At 43.2% G+C, this 20,181-nt stretch overlaps 2 protein-coding genes across 5 annotated transcripts; both read left to right on the forward strand.

Annotated features, from left to right (window-relative positions):
* The first annotated feature begins 605 nt into the window (after window positions 1-605).
* Window positions 606-7,307, forward strand: LOC133907738 (uncharacterized). 2 transcript variants are annotated; one of them, XM_062349821.1, is made up of 10 exons: window positions 606-1,165; window positions 1,238-1,412; window positions 1,499-1,657; window positions 1,822-1,918; window positions 2,134-2,198; window positions 3,066-3,117; window positions 3,478-3,526; window positions 3,612-3,749; window positions 6,592-6,711; window positions 6,790-7,307. In XM_062349821.1, exons 1-10 carry the CDS (start codon window positions 969-971, stop codon window positions 6,917-6,919), a joined length of 1,182 nt encoding a protein of 393 aa, XP_062205805.1. In that variant the 5' UTR covers window positions 606-968; the 3' UTR covers window positions 6,920-7,307. The 2 variants fall into 2 exon arrangements, with proteins under 2 accessions (XP_062205805.1, XP_062205804.1); XM_062349820.1 differs by having other exon boundaries at window positions 607-1,165; window positions 2,134-2,204.
* Window positions 7,308-8,016: 709 nt separating this feature from the next.
* Window positions 8,017-14,167, forward strand: LOC133907407 (probable E3 ubiquitin-protein ligase RHB1A). 3 transcript variants are annotated; one of them, XM_062349443.1, is made up of 6 exons: window positions 8,026-8,272; window positions 11,002-11,143; window positions 12,060-12,234; window positions 12,322-12,462; window positions 13,072-13,181; window positions 13,631-14,167. In XM_062349443.1, exons 2-6 carry the CDS (start codon window positions 11,078-11,080, stop codon window positions 13,658-13,660), a joined length of 522 nt encoding a protein of 173 aa, XP_062205427.1. In that variant the 5' UTR covers window positions 8,026-8,272; window positions 11,002-11,077; the 3' UTR covers window positions 13,661-14,167. The 3 variants fall into 3 exon arrangements, with proteins under 3 accessions (XP_062205429.1, XP_062205427.1, XP_062205428.1); XM_062349444.1 differs by lacking the exon at window positions 8,026-8,272 and adding an exon at window positions 8,552-8,575; XM_062349445.1 differs by lacking the exon at window positions 11,002-11,143 and having other exon boundaries at window positions 8,017-8,272.
* The last annotated feature ends 6,014 nt before the right edge of the window (window positions 14,168-20,181 follow it).

The following is a 20,181-nucleotide window of genomic DNA, read 5'->3' on the forward strand; positions in this document are numbered from 1 at the left end:
GATTAGGCATCAGACGACCAAATTCGGCGCAACACGAAGCAGGCGCAGGCACCGTTCGATAGCCAATGGCGAAGGCCGCAAAAACCAAATCTTGGAGGACGGGGTGGAAGAGGACGGGAAGGGGCGAGGGCGTGCTGCTGTGGCTCGAGACCCACTGTCGCCAGTGCCGGTTACGACAGCAGGGGAAGGACGTCGGGGAGGGAGGCTGGCGGTTGTGCGAGCTGAGTCGCCTCCTGATTCGCCGAAGGGGAGCAGCTCAGGAGGCCCGACCCTTTCTCCAAAATTACAACAAAAATTGATTGTAACTCTAATATAAACTAATTGTAACTCTAATATAAACTAAGTATTAACAATAGGCATGAACAAAATAGGCTTAAAAAACTCTAAAAAACACATAAATTCTTATTTCCTCAAATCTCTAGGACCTTTGAACACGAATCACAGTAAAATCCTACTTAGAACCCTCTAAAACACTCTAGATTTAGTATTACTTTCTTTTTTTCCCCGAACTACATTGGAGCCAATTTTACAAAAAGAAAAAAATGATTTTGCATTTTATGGGCCTGGATTATCAATTTTAGACTTGCCCGGCCGGCCCACATCTACGTCAAGGTGGAGGCCTCAAGCGCGAACAGCCCACCCTCATCCACCCCACCACTTTACTCTCGCGCGCCGGCGGCAGGCTGCCGCCTCCAAACTCCTCGTCTATCCCGCTCCCGCTGCCACCCACCGCCAAGCTCACCACCACCCTCGACCCTCGTGCCGGCCCCTTCCGCTCTTACGATCCCGCCGGTAGCCGCGCGTCAGCGCGGGTTCCAGGCGTTACCTCTTCAGCACCGGCACGCACACCGGGTGTTCGACGGATTGCCGGAGCCCCGCTCCCGTCGCACTTGGGCACCGCCTGAGCCGTCAGGTGCGTGTTTCTGCACGGTCAAGTGAGGCGAAGTTCTGTTGCTAAAGGCAAGGATATGCGGTTCGCGGTGACCAAAGTGTGCGGTGGGGGGAAGGCGCGGGCGGGCGCGCTCCACATAGGCGGCAGCGGCATTGAGACGCCGGCACTGCTGCTTTCCACGCGCAAGGGGCTCCCTGCGTTCGTGTCCTGCGACCTGCTAGCCTCGCTGCCCCTCCCGGACTCCCTACTCCTCCATGTCTGCCCAACCCACTTGTAAGTCAAGTCCTCTCTTCTGAGTAGTTGACTGACTAATTGAGTTTGATCACCTTTCTTTTCTTTTTGCAGTATGGAGGGCCCTCCGTCGAAAACAATATCTAACATTGGTGGTTTGCACCGTATGCTGGGTCTGCCTGATCACATCCTTGTAGCTGCAGCAAGTGACTCTATTGAGAGTTTACCAGCAAGTGAAGCCAGTAATAAATTTGGTGCCTCCTTTGAAACACCATCGGGTCGTAGACTGGTTGATCACTCTAATCCGTTCGTTTTCAACTTTCAGGGATGCATGTTTTGACATACATCTCATATCGATTTTGTTCAATTTTTTAGGTCAAACCGTCAGACTATATGGAGTTGATTTCCTGCATGAAGCCTAATCTATGGGCAAGTTTGGCGGATGAGGTCCCGGCTTGGGTGACTGAGAAGCGGAATAAAATCTCTGTTGGCAGAACGTTACGATGGCTTGACGCCTGTATTGCTTTGGATCCGGTAGGATGTTAAGCTAATTTAATCTAAACTAACTATATTCATGAATTCCCCAATGGTCTGTCTCTTGGTGCGTGCATGCCTTTTTCATCTGATTTTATTAATACAAATTATCTGTATCAGGTGTTTTTATTGTTGATTTTTTTGTGCAACTTATGATTTTTCAGGATTCCGGAACAAATACTTTTGCTGTAGTTGTGGGGGGATCCAGCATAGAACAACGAAAGCTATGTGCCACTGAAGTATCCAAGCGAAACGTGTCAGGTTATTTTCATTTATTGTTCAATGTTCAGTATTATTAAGTTTCAGAAGTTTTATTTCTTATTTACTCATCTCTGGGATAAGGTTGGAGCCTAACCTTTGGCCAACTTTGCACTTTCCCTAATTCAAGAATTGGCTTGATGATGATGCTTTAATTACTCTGTAAAAACCATGATATGTTCCTTATACTGATCTTTTTGTTGCCAAGTTCGATACAGGCTTTTGGATTGGAGGATTTGGCTTTGGAGAGAGTATGGAAGAACGTTGCAACTTACTCAATGAAGTAACAGTGAGAAACTTATGCCTTATATATGAGTTGTTGAAGTGCGATAATGATGAATAATTCCTTTGTCACATTAGTTACTCGTCAAATCATCTGCACTTAAGGATTATGCTTAAAGTTCTGTTGGTAATCAATTTTTCATCATCTTTGTGAAAAGTTGTTGCGCTCTTCAATTTTTTGCATTTGTTTAAGGTGAAGGAATAAATTAATTTTACCATCTTTCTAAGGCTGCATTTACACCAAAAATCGCATTCCAAATGCAAACCTGTAAAAGTGAAGTGACCCAAAATCAAGAAACTATTATTGCACTTCTGTCCTGTATGACTAAGTTGTTTTAGCTACCTTCTAAGTTCTAACTTTTAACTTTGACCACACACCATACTAAACATTGTTTTATTGACCTCGTGGAATATTCAGTTCAACTCTAATATGAAATGTCATTTGTGCAAACTCTCTTCGGCCATCCTGTGCCTGTTGATGTTGCATGTAAAAGCATCAGATTCAGACTATCTACAGGTTCTGATTTTTAAGTAGTGTTTATTCCGGAGAGAGAGAAAGGGGGCAAAGCAAGCTGCACTATATTGCCTTAGAGATTTCAGATATGTACATAGGATATGGGCCAAATAGGCCTTATGTATACACACACATACTTAACAGTGTTGAATGGTTATATTATGACAGTATGAAGGTTTGAAGAAAGAATTTGCATGGTGTCAGCCCCACCTCTCTCTGCCCTTTGGTTGTTGTTAACGAGTTGAAGCCATTATAGTTTATACTTTTTAGATGTGCTCTTTAGATTTGTTAAGAAGTGTTCTTTCTTTTTGCGTAAATGTGACTTTAATCATTTTGTTTTTTCTTTTCTTTCAGGAGTGCTTGCCACCAGAGAAACCTCGGCTTGTCTCTAGACTTGGTCTTCCAGGTGCTTGTGGTGTATCTTGTCCAGTAGCTTTGGCCTTTGGATTTGGTTGTGTTATTTCCTCAGGACCACGACCATGGTTTTCTTTCTCTGTCAGCTCATCCATGACTCTTTACATTTTAGTCTCGTCATCATAATTCACAAACCAAAGACTAGAGCTGATAAATTTATCAAAATATTTAGCCTATCATTTTGGCTCTAGTAGTATTCTGCATAGGATCGTGAATAAGGAATGATGATTTATAAGTAAATTGAGTAATATTTATTTTTCCATAGGAAAAGCTTCACCTAAGCCTTCCCGAGGTTTCTTTGTTTTTACATTATAATTAGTTTGACAGTTTCAGTACTTTTTATGTCTTTTAGAGGAGGTATTGGAGGGTGTTGCTGCTGGTATCGACCTTTTTGACTCCACGTATGTGCTTCATCTTAGTCCCGTAGCATTTGTACATGGTCAGGATGCTGAGTGAAATGACTTTTCCTACTTTTTTAAATGGCAGGTACATTAACCAACTTACTATGGGTGGTTTCGCACTGATCTTCCCTGTTGATACGGTCCAAAGAGAGATGCTGAATGGTGTATTCAACAAAAGTGGTGCGGATTATACAAAGATTAATCTGCGTGCAACGACATATCGGTAGGTGACCTGGTGTATGGAAAGAGCATTATTATACCATTTATGTACTGCAAACTTGGGGCATGATCACCAAAGTGTTTTTCCCTTTCAGTATTTATTAATGGTAATTAATAGCCTGCAATATATTTGAAAAGATGTGTGAATTTAGTTGTATGTATGTGCAATAACAGCACATTTAAAAAATTACAACTAAATTGTCTTGGTTGTATGTTATTTAAACTTTTGTTGGTCATACGTAAGTGTTTTGATCAAGAAATGTTTTTATGCACTCTGCAGATGTCTATTGGCTACAGTCAGGCTTGTTGATAAATCCATAATCTATTCACCCATTACACATACCTAATTCTCCCAGAGCAAGTATTGAATTTGCACCACTATGGTCACCATGTTTGGTGGCTCTGAGTAGTGCTCATTTGGGAAGAAAGAATCAAAAGTTGCACATAGTGTTGATTTTTCAAGTATCATTTTAGTATATTGTCACTGGAAAAAAATATTTCAACATATTGAATTTTGGTTGTGAATGGAAAGCAAAAGTGATGACTGTGATATTGTTTGCGATAATGAAGTGTGATAACTAAAAAAGTTGGATGTTCATCCTGATTACTTTTCATTTTTTTATATATATTTATTAGGAATATATAGTTCTTATCACTTACATATAGCTTACTAGAATCCTTATCCCTTACATATGGGTTATTAAAGTCCTTATCCTGTACTCCCTCATGTACTCTCTATATATTGCCTCCAGGGGTTGCTATTTCTAATATAGTACTCCCTCCGATTGCAAATGTAGGTCGTTTTAGACTTGTGCACAGAGATTAAGAAAGTAGATCAAATGACCTTGTTGCCCTTCATTTATTCTGCATTAGAAAAGATAACTCATTCATTTGTGAGAGTGGTAGTATTTATTAAACAAGGGTAAGAAGGGAACAAAAAAGAAAAAAGTGTATAGAAGTTCGAGAATGATTTATATTTAGAGAATAGTTGATGAGGCTAAAACGACCTACATTTGCAATCAGAGGGAGTATCAGAGCTAGTTTTTCATCCTTAGGAGCCACAACTGGCCCAAAACCCTAAAAAAATTCATCAGCTTCCCTCCCCGCTAGCTCTTCTCCCCATCGGTTGCTCTCTCTCTCCTTCACCGCCACCTATTCACGGTTGGATCTGGTTCTCCTCTGTCCGGATCCTTCTCTCCCTCAGTTGAATCCGTCTCTTCACTGATTGCTTTGGGCCGCCGGAGGCCTTATGATTTCCTCCGAGCGTCTCCACCGCAGCTTGTCCGCCGACTTCTTCCCTCTGCCGCGACCACATGCATGCTCCTCGTCGCCACTGAGGCGGTGGATTTGGGCTTGGCAGGGGCGACAACGCCGATGCCGTGTAGCATGGAGGAGGCAGCGGCCACCATTGGTATCGTCTCATCTTGCGGCGCTCCGCCTCTTCGTCAGACTGCGTCACCGTGGTGTCTTCTCCGTCATATTGCACCGCTAGGGGTTGCTGCTCTCATCGCCCGCTGTGATAGGCTCCCTCGAGATCTCCATCATCCGTCGCAGTAGATCCACCCATCAGCACCCCCGTCGATGAGGTCCCATGCTCAGATTTCGATGATGGCAAGAGGCCTTCGAGGCCTACTTCCGCCGCATGGATTTGACCCATGACGGCCGCATCAGTAGCCAGGAGGCCGTCGCCTTCTTCCAGGGTGCCAACCTTTTACAGCAAGTCCTTACTCAGGTGTGGATGCACGCCAATTAGAACAAGACTGGCTTCCTTGGTCAGACGGAGTTCTTTAGTCCTACCGCTGCTAGAATTCCATCTCCAAAGATAGCCAGGCCCCAGACGAGTTGGCTTTGCTCTCTTGTTGCTAGGTTATTGGGCCAAGGTCCTGGTGTGCTGCATTGCTGCTGCTTGCTAGCTTTTGCTTTGTTGCCGCTACTGCTATTGTGCTAGTCATTGTGTGTTGTTGCTGTGCTAGGTTGTGCTTCGGTGCGACGAGTCATTTGCCAGAACTTCAACTGCTCTTGTGTCTAGCTTTCATCATCGTTTTTTGCAGCGTCCACATCAAATTTCGCTCGTCTCTCTTTGAGTTCGTCTATGTCGTACGAGGTCATATATTCCTTCATTAATTAGTTGGTTTCTTTTTCAGTCACTATTGATGCAACTTAGTCATCTAGATATTTTCGTAGTTTTAGTGACAACTTCATTTGTTGTCTTGTTACTTGTCATTGTTGTGTTTGCAATTCTTGATCTAGCACACTCTTGTGTCATCTTGGCCTTTTCGTAGCTCTAGTGACAATTTTCGTTTGTCATCTTGCTACTCATTGTCTCTTTGTTGCGATTCTTGACTAAGATCATTCATTTGTTGTCATCATGATTGACTCTACTGTTGTGCTTCGCTATGCACTTTTTCGACTTAATTCGATAGGATTACCAAGGCTCCACTCTACGATGGCTTTGAAGAGACGGTTTTTGGATGTATTAGTTTAAGTTTATTACTTTGTTATCTCTTTTAAATACAACGCTATTGTATATGCCTTGCATTTGAGGGGGTGTTAGGAATATAGAGTTCTTATCACTTACGTATAGGTTACTAGAGTCTTTATCTTGTACCCCCTCATGTACTCTCTATTGCCCTTAGGGACTGCTATTGAATACAAGTTGTTATTCCTAAGAGTATTGAAGAATTTTTACATCTGAACAACCAGCTGCTGATTATTGGTGATAATTATAAAGGAGGTTCATCCCAATTAGAATTACCATTTGTAAAGATGTTGATGAATTTTTACGCTAAATATTGGATCTGTTATTCTTTATGACTCAGATTTTTCCGGTATGCTTGTTCCTTCAGGAAAGATACGTCGCGGCTGGTTGATAGCTGTAGCTGCTTCACTTGCCAGAACCACACTCGTGCGTACCTGAATCATTTGCTGAATGTCCATGAGATGCTGGCTCAGATCCTACTGGAGATGTAAGCTAAGTCATATTGCAATCATTGATTTCAGTAGGGTCATCTATTTAATGATCTTTCCTTTTATTGATGCTGCAGACATAATACACATCACTATCTTTGCTTTTTCCGTTCGATACGGGATGCTATCAAGGTTGGAGAGTTTGATCTCTTTCGGCAGCAGTTTGTTCAGAACAGGCGTGCCCATGTTACTGCTGCGGTGCTCTAGACACGATCAAGAATTCATTTGGTTGCTCGTACAAGATTGACCAATGATCTACTCAGATTTATCTACCCCAGAAACATTACTAGTCATTAGTCAACACTGTGGTCCACTATTGTCAAACCCGAGAGAATTCTGGAATGAGGCTCATTGCAAATTTAGAAAACTAATATCGGAAAGTCCCAGAGAATGAACTCCTAAGCATTCAGTTTTCCCATATTTCCAGGAATTTTAATTTGTACTTATTTGGTTTGTGTGGGGGAAGTTTTTTCAGTTTAAGCCAATGTATGAAGTTGTCAACGGACTTCAAAGCCACTGTGGTCTTTTTCATGCCTATCGCCATTCAAAAGCTCACACCTTATACACTGAGTAAGATTGTTTATGTGTTGCATTCTACCATGTTTTATCTTGAATTCGGTAATCGAGACGCTTTTCATATGGGCGCAGTTTTGGTTGCAGATAGTTCTCTTTTTTCTAGGAAAAGGTTTTTATTTGCAGATGTGCCCTCAACATACCGTGTCAGTTGAATAATTTTACCTTGTTATTAATTTGACAATTAAACGTTATGGTGTTGTTGGTGTGACTTGCTGTTGTCAGACGAGGAGATCATGTCAGTCATGCGAAGAATGGTATTTAGCAAAAATACGATTGTGACTGGCGGGTACAATGCTCACACGTCAAGCAGGAACTAATGAATAGCACGGGTGCAATATAGAATGCAGGGACTATATATGACCAAAGAAAATGTGGTTTTCTGAAACCGCGGTGCAATGCGTGAAATCCAATGTAGTACGTGGTTTTGTGACGTTATGAAATACAATACATCTTCAAATAGCATCTAAAATTGTGGTGGTCTCACGATCATATGGGTGGTTGAAAAAGGTGCTAACGCGCCTTTGCTTACGCGACACCGAATTTTAGAATACATACATCAAACTTTAGAAACTTATATAATTGTATTATGATTTCCAAACGAAAGTGAAGCTAACCAATTTTTTAAAATTTTCATTTGATTATATATTTTATATTTGTTGATATAACATTACAAATTTAGAAGGAATAGTAAATGCGAAGTGTGAGCATCAGATACTGTTTTAGTGCCCAAAACAGTGAACATCATCAGTTTTGGAACAAAGTGAAGTAGAGCAGAGGTGTCACGGAATTTTCTTCCGCAGTCGGCCTCCCGGAGTCGTCCAACTCGCTTCTACACGCATCGCCGCCGAGCAGCAGAGCGCGACGCCGCCGCCAGGGTGCCTCTCCCCGCCGCTCCTCCCCAGTCCGCCGCTCATCTCCCGCAGCAGCGGAGTGGGGATCCATCGGTGCCGGGCGCGGATTGGTTCCTCCATGGTTCTTGTGTTGGTAATCAGTCCCAGCTTTGCTTAGATGGATTCCGCTGTTCTGGCGGTTGGTTTTGTTTTTCCCAATAAAAAACCAAATCCTTCTCCATCTCCATCCACTTGGTTGCGGAACTGTGTGCTGCGTTCTGCGCCACTAATCCAATCCAATCCGTTCCATCTATCCATTCCATGGTTCTGTACTTTTCTTGATGCATAATTGAGGTGTGGGTGCACCTTATTCTCCGAGAATTTTGGGGGGGGGGGGGAGGGTTCAGTTGAACCCAATACCCACGTGGAGACCGCCCCCTCTGCAGCTTCTTGCTTGGTTCAGTGCTGCTGCTGCTGATTTGTTGTTGTTCTTGTGTTTGTTTGTTCTAGCTGCTGATTTTTGTTGCCCACCTCTGTTTCTGGATTCCGATTAGAGATATATTAATAGGACATCGGTGCCGATTCTTGTCTCATGTTCGGTTACAGTTGATTTCCCTCGTAGCTTGTTTATGCTAATTTGCTGTCGATAATTAAAAGGAAATTAACCTCAGTAGCTTGTTTATTGCTTTATGGTTTTAAGGGAAGGCCGTCCAAGTTGATTGATCCTAATTTCAAATTGCACTGACTGATTGTGCCATACTTTATAATTGCATCCCTATATGTACATAGCCGCATATATGATGCTGATAATTGAGCGTAAAATTTCGAATCAGTTTTATAATTGGAGTACTCCTTTTGACATGTTCAACCGTATTGTAAACAGGTCGAACTTTGAGCTTATACTTATGTCGTACTTGATGTGGATAGATGCAAATAAAATATGAAGGTTTCTCTATATTAGAGTGGTTGTGCTTGCAGCAGCAGCAACACTTCTTATATATAATTCACCTTAGGAAAAGAAACAAATAATAAGAAATGAAATATTGTTTATGCCCGGATCATTGGTTGAGAGATTGTTGGGGGTCGTCATTGAGGACCCCGCCGCTCCTGGCCCAGGCGTACCGCTCTTACGGATAAAACGGGTTCCTGGAGACCATGCGTATCACTAGGCTCCGGGACCCTCCGGAGCCCTGGCCTTTCAGAGCCCTAGCCTCCGAAGCCCTGGCCTTCTAAAGCTCCAGCCTCCGAAGCCCTGGCCTTCTAGAGTCCCGGTCTCTGAAGCTCTTACACTATGGAGTCCTTGCCTTTCGGAGTTTGGGCAGGCTTTTTGAAGTCCTTGGGGAGAGCCATCTGACCTAGGAGAAAGATCTACCAGAGGGAGCTCACCAGCCATCCTCTACCTACAAGAAAGTGACATGCATTTAATGCAGCGCAAGTAGAAGCTATCTTGACATCCCCAGTGCAAGTGGAGGCCGTCTTGGCATCTTGACTGTGTGGCGCCGCAATAGGCGACCGGCTAGGCGCCACGTCCTTAGGGTCACTTGCACTGCTGTATTACTATGGTACATAATATCTTCTGATTAGGGGTAAAATACATCCTAACTAGACCCATGCCGAGTGATTTGACCGGTCCTAGTCCCTGCGGGATAGCGATGGTTTGTATCATTATCTCTGTAAGGGTATATTTGTACATTTACACCCTGCATGACACTATAAATACAGATCCTTGACCATCAGACCAAGGGATCAATCCTTTTTTACCATCACATATCTGGTGTTTCTTTCTCTCCACTTTTTCTCCAAGCTTAAGCACACTCCTGTGAGTGTACTCTCGCCGCACTTGTTCGCGCAAGACATATTCTTGCGCCAACAGAGATGAAACTGAAAGAACTACCTTGACACTTTTTAGTTTTTACCAGTGTGATAACCATAGTTAGGTTTGCTATAAAGCCTTTCTTTCATGTCGTGTGAAACTTTGAAATGAAGAGGCTTCATTTGTAGATACTCTGTTATTGTGTCTAGGAGCAAGTAGATACGAAGTTATTTCACCATAGTTTTTGTTTGCAATGTGAGGAACAGAGTAACAATAACAATTTCACAAGGTGAAATGAATCTGTTGCTAACTTACGGTGGTGCTCCATGCTATTGGTGAGCTTCTTGATGACCTTCTTAGGCCCTATCTCTTCAAATTCAAGCCGAAACTTTAGTTCCAAGTTAGTATCCTTTAAGCTTTGGCATATGTGCCCTATATAGTTTCAAATCCAATCACATTTTTCGTTCATAATATAAGACTCTATGGGAGCTAGTGTACAGTTGTATAGTCCTCTATCTCCGAAGTCTGGCCAGGCAGCCTTTTGAGGCAGAAAGAGTAATACAATCCGAAATGTGATGGCCTCTATAAACTATAGTTTTCGCTCACCTATGTGCTGGCTGGCTGGTTGGGAGGGTTCAGAACATGATGCTGTAGTTTCTACTGATCCCGTACAATGGCCCGTTTTATTATCCATGAAGGTAGTCTCTAGTAATTGTTTATGTAATACCCGCCCTAGTAAGATGGAATTTCTATTTCCCAGTTCAGTTGCCGCTTCCTGATGTTATAGGAAAATGTCAATCTGATAAATCGAGTACCATTGAAGCAACTGTTTTGTTGATAAGTTGATATATTAAAAGATCAATAGTTAAACACCATTAGAACAAATCATCGAGAATAATCTCACAGTATCTAGTGGACAATAGTTGCTGTTTGCTAAGCCACATGCACAATTTTATGGTCGTATACTGCTTGATATATTTTTCCTTAAGTTTGTATTCATATGCTATATTTGCTACTTTCTGCATGATTTCCCTACTTTCTTGAACCAATATAGGATTATTTCTTTGTAGGGGTGTGAGAGATGAAGTGTTAATTTTAAACAGCATCTAGAGGACTGCCTGGACTAAGCTTTTAAGTAAGTATAGGATGGGTGGCTGCTGTTGCTGTTCATCAAGAAGATCTGAAGCAGTTAGAGCACCAGTTGATATCTATGTATGTAGATTCTGCTTTGTTCTCTGGATTGATGTTGCTATCTTACTTTTGTGGCATAATGCATTATAAAATAACCTAAATATAATTTCAGGGAGGTATCTAATAACTGTTGTACTATACATCTATTCTCCCTCCATTCTATTTTAGATGTCATTTTAGCCTCCAACACACATAACAATGTGGCAGTCAATTCTTCTTTCTGACCTGTTTACCCCTTTTGATTGCTCTAATATCCAATTAATAGCACCCAGTCTGCCACACTATTCAATCCCAATTTCAATTCGCAATAGCTTTTATTACGGATTCTTTGGGGAAATCACTACCTAGAAAACTATAAATGACATCTATTTTGGAAAAAGGGTTCCTAAAACGACATTTAAGAAATAACTGAGGGAGTACTATTAAAAGGATCAGCTGAAATAGAAGCGAATTTTCTTCTTTTCATAACTGCAGTCTGAAAGATATTCTTCGTATGTTTTATGAAGGCATGTGATTAAACTCTGATGCACTTTTATTCTGATTTGTGTACTTCTACTGGTTTTGTAATTTTATGACATATGAATGTGCTAGATTTCTTGGAGTGTTATTTGCACATGCTAATAATATCTGAATGCGAAGTTTTTTTTTTATCCCTTTTGCAATTTCAATACAACAGGAGAAATAATTTCTACTTGTAGTGTCCATTTCCCATTTTTAGCAGTCCTTGATGTTTCACCGCTGCAAATTATCTAGATGTTATGTGATTATATGTACTTTACATATAGTTTATGTGATAATTGCAATATTTTGCGGAGTCACAGTTAATTCATAACTTGACTTGGTGATAGCTTCATGTATTTTTCACCCTTTTACATTGTTAATATTTTCACTTATTATTTAAGTTATTTCACTGATCTTCTTGGCTTGTATTATTCAGCGCCAACAAAATCTCGAGGAGCATGAGCCGTTGTCTTCAGCTTTTGATGGATCATCTCCAGCCTCTGGAATCATTGCAGTAGACACAAATCTGGATACATCCACTCCCGACACTTATCGAGCACCACCTGCACCTTTGCCTTATGATGTTGTTTTGGCAGTTCCAGATAACCTTGGTAAATAATTGACTAGCTGTGATATGACCAATGATTATTTATCTCCATTGATACTTATCAATCTTAGAGATTAACATTCATGTGCAGATTTGGTGAAGTCAGACGTTAAGGGTAAAGTTCATGATCAGCAGGAGTCCTTCGAGGTGGATGAGTCATGTAAGAAAGGTGTCCTCAAAGATAAGCCTGATAAACCTGACGAGGAGGATGTTTGCCCAATCTGCCTTGAAGGTTGTGTTTCTCTTGATCATGGACAAATCAATTCTTTATTTGTTTGTGTACGGACCTGAATGCACATATTTGAGCTACTCTTATCTTACTTCAGATCTGCTGTTCTTTTTATATGATGGTGGAAGTGGTTATGAGATTGTTCAGTCATTTTTTAAGGGAAATATAACTATTCTCATTTCATATCTACATAGACGCATTCAGCTGGATGTCACGGAAAACATTAATATGTTAAGTAATATTGTTTGAGGAATATCTAGAGTCTGCCAATTATATTTCTCCTGGTGCTATGATTATTGTTTTCTGCACTATGTGCAATATGAATACATACTTTGTTCTCCTATATGAATTATTATGTGCTGAGCTGAATTTAATCAGTTCACTCTTAATTCGCACTCTGTCAACACAATCTAAAATAGTGGGACTTTTCAAGAGATAAAGGAAGCTCTATAGAAATTGCTCCTCGTGGAAATCACTTGTTGCCAGTTCAAACATTTTTGTAGCTTGCTAGATTTAGGTGCTGATCTACATGTACTCTGATACTTGAAATCTAAGTTACATGTTGTGTTAGACCAGAAAGCTCATGTCGCACTGTTGTTTATTCTTCACCAGAATATGATGAAGAAAATCCTCGCTCTACAACCAAATGTGAGCATCATTTCCATCTTTGCTGCATACTTGAATGGATGGAGCGAAGTGATACTTGCCCAGTTTGTGACCAGGTTAGTACACAGAAACCATATCAACTGAAATATGTTATTAATGTAGCACATGGATGGGTTTTCTGTTGTAATTTACTGTGTGAACTATGGAATGCTTAGGAGCAGACTTAATAAAATCAATATGAAAGGAAAACGTACAGACTTTTATCTCTGTGGCTCTGTTTCAGAAGGTGTATAGGTTATAAATATTGTTTTTTTATCGATCTAAAGTAATATCTCGGTCGGTAGAGTCTCCAGTTGAGAGGCTGTTCACCCGGGCTCAAACCTGGGTGTTCGCAGGCCGTGTAAGTACCTCTCTGAAGGGTATGATACTCCCCTCTCTTAAGATAAAGCTAGGATGACATCTTCTCCCTGTGGTCGAGTTTTTTTTTATGTTTCGGTACCTCTGTTTTTTGCTCTAATTATTTTTGGAAGTAATTTTTGCTGTAACCTGCTTATACTATCTGCAGATAACCTTGGTAGATGAGATATTTGAATAGGCCTGGTGACCCTGGTGAATCCTCTCTTGGAGCTCTTCTTATTGAGGAGGTGCAGTCAGCAACTAACCCTACTCTTGATATTGATCTGTTCTTGGTGGAGTCTCTCATGGAAATGAATTCATGAAAACAATTGGGGAAAAATTGCAAGGAGGAATGACATGAAATGTATTTGCAGTCTCGGTTATGTGCCTTCTTTGTCATGCTTTGGCTGTTCATAACAACAGGTGTATTAGGAAACTTCTTGGTTGAAATATATATGTGTGTGTGTGTATGATTGTATGTATGTCGCTGGTTCATTCAGTTCAAAGTTAGAGTCCTGCCCATTTATTGTTGTGAATTTGAACATCTGTCCGTCCGTTCGTGCTTCGGTCAGCTGTGTATATTGATCTGTTCTTGGTGACTGGTAAAAGTTAGGTAGGTGACAGGTAAAAGTTGTCCTAGATGGGGTTTCCTTGGCACAATCCATTCTGTACAAGCTTCCTGTATATAAATACATCATTCATAGTTTCTCCTTTTTTCCCCTAAGTCGCAGGGATATCTTTTTCTGTTCTGGCCAAATTTGCACAGGGATATCCTTTTTCTGTTCTCCAAACTTGCTGAGCTCTCCAAATTTGTGCCAGCTGTATATACATTTGCCAGCTCCAAAATTACGTTTCGGTTGACTCAGCTTTTAGGGCCTGCCCCTGTCTAGCCTGTCATTCTTGTTCACCTTATGTTTCTTGTTGAATTAGCTGGCTTTCTCAAAATGCATTTTTCTGATAATGTGTCCGTTGACAAATGTACCAATACAGCCTATGGAGCTCCGACGTCTCGTCTGTTCTCCGGCGGCAAGTCTCGTGTGTTCGCCAGCGACCGCCATTTGCGCTTCCAGGCGTCGGACCGGGATGGCCCTTTCGGGCTATAGACGGTTCGTTCTCTGAAGGTGTCCGTTCGCCGACGGGGGAGTCTGCACGGTTGCCATATCGCCACCATTGACAGATTCGTGTTATGAACTCGGCGATCAGCGTACTTCATCAGCTCGGGAGATCATCCAGGCGGCTCGGCTTGCCGGATTCTCTAACGAAGAGATCCTGCACGCGGAGGAGAGTATAGTCGATGGCATGGCTACTCCAGTGTTGGCCTCACGCTTAGTCGAAGCGGTGGTTCAGCAACTCGATGTTCGCGATGCCACTATCTATTCGCCGTTTCCGGCCGGTCCTTCTTTAGCGCCTGGAAAGCGGATCCGGCTTGGGAAGAGCAAGGACGCCTGTGTCGACCCGCCGTCCTCCCGTTGGGGGGTGCGCTGGCCTCGGTGCTCGGCTTGGTGGTCGAGGACGCAGTATAGGGCAATCGCTCGGCCTCCCAAGGACATAGGAGAGCAGCAACTTACCTATGTCCGGTACATCGGCGGTTGCTGGCCCTTTGCTTCAGAATACTGATTCAAAGGATGTCAAGCACAAACAAAAGAAACTTTTCTGCTTCCGGTGCAAGACGAAGGGACACTCAATGGGGGCATGCGACACAGTTCTTTACTGTGTCATTTGCGATAAACATGATGATCACCTTTCCACTAAGTGCCCTATTCTTAAGCTTCCGAAGCCGAATGCAATGATGCTTGGTTATGGTGCTGATAAGATGGGTTTCTTTCAGGTGGTTTAAGCCGGTCATAATGGTTTTGTTCCACAGTCATCTCCAACAGAACTGGTCAAAGTTAAAGGTAACTTTTTAACAGTTGAAATCATTCAGAATAAACTTAGGCGAAGGATCCATTCTGACTGGAACTTAGAGGCAGTTCCACAGGGAGCAGATAGCTCTCTTGTGGCTTTTTTGAACTCGGATGAGTTGAGCAAAATGGTGGATGCTGAACTCCATCTCAAAGCTCAAGGGGCTACTATTTCTATCGGAGAATGGAAGTCATCTGATGAGATGAGCCCTTTGTTTCATCTGGAATCGGTTTGGGTACATATAGCGGGTATTCCCCCGATATTTCGGCACTATATAGCAATCTGGACAATAGCGACGGTGTTAGGTGCACTGTTGGAAATTGGCATTCAATGCTTGAGGAGCTACGGCATTGTTCGAGTCAGGATTGATGTTATAGATGCCAACTTGCTACCTTCTAAGTTATATGTGGTTCTTGGACGCATTGGCTATGAGATCACCATTACTCTCGAAGGCTAGGGCTTTTTCACTAATGATAGCCTGAAGTCTAATCCTGATGATGCTGATTTTTAATAGTGATGAGGATGATTTACTTAGATGATGACCACAGTACACCACAGGAACAGCAATAATTAGGTTTCGGTTCCTATGCAGGTGGATGGGTCTTCGTTGGCCAGCTCCATGTCCGGTCTAGTGTTTCCAAGACACATTGCGGTGACCCCTTCTGGCAAGAGGGTGTTGGCCAGGCAAGACCATTCACACCAAGCGGCTCTGGAATCGTCTCTAGGAGACGTTTGGAGCCTTCACCTCACATCAGCATGGCTGACTAGCCGCTTGCAAAAGAATCACAGGCTCCAGAGGATGACGTTGCTGAGCTCCCTTACTGTGGCAACGCTGCCGCCAAACCTCGTGTGGTAAAGCATGCCGAGCCATAGGCAGCCTTTACCAATGGGTCCAGAACATTCAGAGACAAGAACACCGGCGCCACTGAAGCTTCCAGAGGTTCTGTAGTACCAAACCAATCCGCTTCTCCGGTCTGTGGTGTCTCGGTCACGGCAAGGACACCGCAGCGGTTCTCCGGCAAGCATACACAAGAGGAGGTCCGCATCGTGGATATCATTTCCTGGCCTGAGCTGAGATATCCACACCCTCGGTGACTTCTAGACCATCTGCAGTCCACCACGAGTGAGTGACCTCCTCGACAGTGCCTGCTCCCTTTGATTCTACAACGCCTCTCAGGTGGTTGGGCTGGTACAATGTTCAGTGCTAGCTCCACAGGCTAACGGAACAATGGCTAAAGAATTAACGTCTCAGTTCTTGGAGCAAGCTATGGTGGCCGAGCCTTTAGTGTTGGATACGACACTACGCTCGGCTGGGCTGCCCATATGTCAGCCGGGGACTCCATCATTGCACTCCTCACATTCACCTGGGTCCCTAGACTTGAGTGGTGTGTTCGAGGGGCATGCTGCTCAACACGCCGTGGCGGTCAACCAGGTGGCACCTGAGGGCCTTCGCTGCAGTTGCCGCTCCAACGTGGTCTTCTCACTGGATGACATTTTTGTGGCCAATGAAGATACTATGGTCAAGGCCATGAAACGGGCGGCTGCCTGTAATCTGGATGCTCCAGCAAGGGCTGCGATGGTGACTGAGTTCACCAAGTCACCACGCTTGGTTAGCACTCCTTAGGATTCTAATTTAGGTACGCCACAATTTACTTCCGATTTTTCTATTGCCTTTTTACCTAAAGACAAATTTGCTTCAATTTTAGGTAAATTAGGTGTATCTTTGATAGTTGTAGCAATGAAATAAACCTATCTATCAATGCTTTGAAGCCACAGTTACGGAAGTGATGAGAACAATACCACTGAATATCTCCTTCCGTCAATCTATCATTGGAGACAAACTAATTTTATAGTATCAAAGTTAGTGCATATTAACCTCTCCGATGAACGTGACACATTTAGATGGGGACTACATGCGAATTAGAGTTTTTTAGTCCATTCCATGTTAAAAAGACGATTAACAAGCCCGTCACGGTTCCAAATACATGGTTGTGGACACTTAACCTCCCACTCAAAATAAAGATCTTCTTGTGATATTTAGAAAGAGGAGTAATTTTAACCAATGATAACTTGGCCAAAAGAAACCGGAATGATAGCCTCAAATGCAGCTTTTGTAACCACAATGAAAATATTCTAACATCTTTTTTGAGTGTCATTTTGCTAACTCATTATGGTAGATAGTCAGAATAGTTCTAGGTATTAACAAACCTAGAGAAATACACCATATTATGGGTGATTGGCTAGGTGACTCAGGAGCCAGTAAAAAGAATGAAATCTTGGTTGGGGTGGTTGCTCTTTTTTTTGGCAATTTAACTATGCCGCAATGATATTATCTTTGATAAGAAAATAATAACCTCTTTTATGCAGATGCTTTTTAGGGGTACTTAATGGCTGAGATTATGGAGATTGATGCAGCTCTAAAGCGAGAGAGAAAACATAAGCATGGTGTGCCAAGCATTGGAGGTGGTAGCCATAGAGCTTTTCGTCAAGAATAGGTGACGGTTTAGTACTAGACTATGTGATCGATGATTTATATTCATATGATCTTTTATGCTTGTATTTCCTTCAATATTCAGTTATAAACTGAGATGATGTAATAATGAACTAGAGATATATGCATCACACGATGCAAAGGGTCGGGGCTTTTTTCCCATTGTCTAAAAAAAATTACCGTGGAATGGCCTGGTTGCCATCCCTGGTCAGGATTTCGATAGAGATATTCATGATGGCCATAATTATTATCATTAGAGATATCATGTACTGTCTGTTATCTTCTAACGAGCAAGAAAAATCAGATATTCTTCGGTTATTCTTCTAAATCGCTGATGAAATAAATCTGAATTGTTTTCGTTAGTGATTTGGTTTGAGTTATATTAGCGTACGCTGTCATATTAGCGTACGGCTTTAGTCCTCTATCCGTGTCATATTAGCAGCTTACTCAAATTAACAGATGAACTTCAATCCGTTGCGGATTTAGTTCTCTATCCGTGTTCAATTCGAAAACTGTAACCTTAATCTGATATCGAATTTAATACGTAGCAAACCTGGCCAAAGCGCCTGCAAGCTAGGTTAGCTCTCTTGAACACGAACGACTCGACATGGTGACGTCGGCAACGGTGTTTCAATCTGACGACGTCGTCGACGAGATCCTCCTCCGCCTCCCGCCGCAGCCATCATGCCTCATGCGCGCCTCCCTCGTCTGCAAGGACTGGCGCAGGCTCGTCGCTGACCCCTACTTCCTCCACCGGTACCGCGCGCGCCACCGCGGGGGCGCGCCCATCCTCGGAGTCTTCCACAACAACGGCTGCGTGGACGGCCGCTTCCTCCCCACCGGCGATCCGCCCGACCGCGTCCCAGCCAAGCGATTCTCCCCGCTGGATCTTGGCTCCGACCAGTGGGTCGTCCTTGACTGCCACCGCGATCGCGTCCTCCTCCACGACGGCACAAAGCGCCTTCTCGTCTGGGACCCCGTGACCGACGACCGGTGTTACGTGAAGCTGCCGCACTTGAACCACGGTTACTACAGCATCACGGCAGTGCTTCTCCACGATGGCAATGACGAAGATGACGATCAGCACGCCCGCGGTAGCTTCCCCTTCCGCATTGCCATCGCGTTCGTCCAGGCGGGATTCGCGGTAAGCGTGGTCTACTCGTCGGACACGGGCACGTGGGCCGAGGCCGACCATGTCTTGGTGGAAGCCCAGACCTCCATCCTCTTGGAGAAGTCCGGCGTTGCCGTCGGCGACACCGTGTACTGGCTTCTGAGTGACAACCGCCTCCTCTCGCTCGAGCTGGACGCCGGTGGGCGGCATGTCCTTGCCGTCCTCGGGCTGAACGTACCGAAACTCTACGGGCATAACGTGCAGCTCCTGAGGACGACCGACGGCAAGCTCGGCTTCGCTGGCGTGATGGGCTTCGTTCTGCACTTGTGGGCGCTCGAGACCGACGGCGGTGGCGCCACGTTATGGATGCCGCGCAAGACACTCCTTGTCGACGCCTCGTGCCTCCCCGGTTCATTGCCGTTTTCACTGTTGCAGCCGGAAAGGCACCGCCGTCTGTTCGGCGAGGTGAAGTCGCTAACGTCGCTGTTTGTGCCTGGCCCTTTCGAGAGCGACAGCGAGCGGAAGCTCTATGTTCGTATCCTCGGCGTCGGTGAGGACGGCGACGTGGTGTTCCTGTGGACGGTGGAAGGTGTCTTCATGGTCCAGCTCAAGTCGGAGCCGGCGCAGATCAAGCAGATATATGAGACCGATGAGACGGACGGACAGTTCTATGCTGTATATCCCTACACCAGCTTTTTCTCTCGAAGGTAATATCTACGATCAGATGTATATATATCCTGTTAAAATTTCTGTTCTGTTCTTTTATTTTGTGTTTCATCTATCTCGTTTCAACACAATTTTAAGCCGTGGTTATAGTGGTATCATTTATTATGTGTTAGTTGTAGTATTAACATATGTACCATCGAACTAACCATGTGTAAATATGAAATGCTTTGGACAAAAAAGCATGCAATGTCCAACAAAGTAAAAAATATCAAATTAATGTTGAGTCCAAAATATTTTGAAATAAATTTAATAACTGGAATATCAATTTCTATCTTGTAGAAAAACTAAAATGTCTTTATGAATACTAATATTTAATTTTACATTTGGACTCAGAATTAAATTTGACTTTTTTGTTCAAAAGAAAATTATTGTTGAAAACACTAAACACGAACAAAGTTAAATATCAAGTGTCAAACCCATAGTCTAAAAATGGAATATATTTTGAATGTGAAAACCTACTATTATATTGAAATTTGATTTTTGTGGGGAA

This window comes from Phragmites australis, chromosome 24 (assembly GCF_958298935.1).
Source record: "Phragmites australis chromosome 24, lpPhrAust1.1, whole genome shotgun sequence".
NCBI classification, from domain to species: Eukaryota; Viridiplantae; Streptophyta; class Magnoliopsida; order Poales; family Poaceae; genus Phragmites; species Phragmites australis.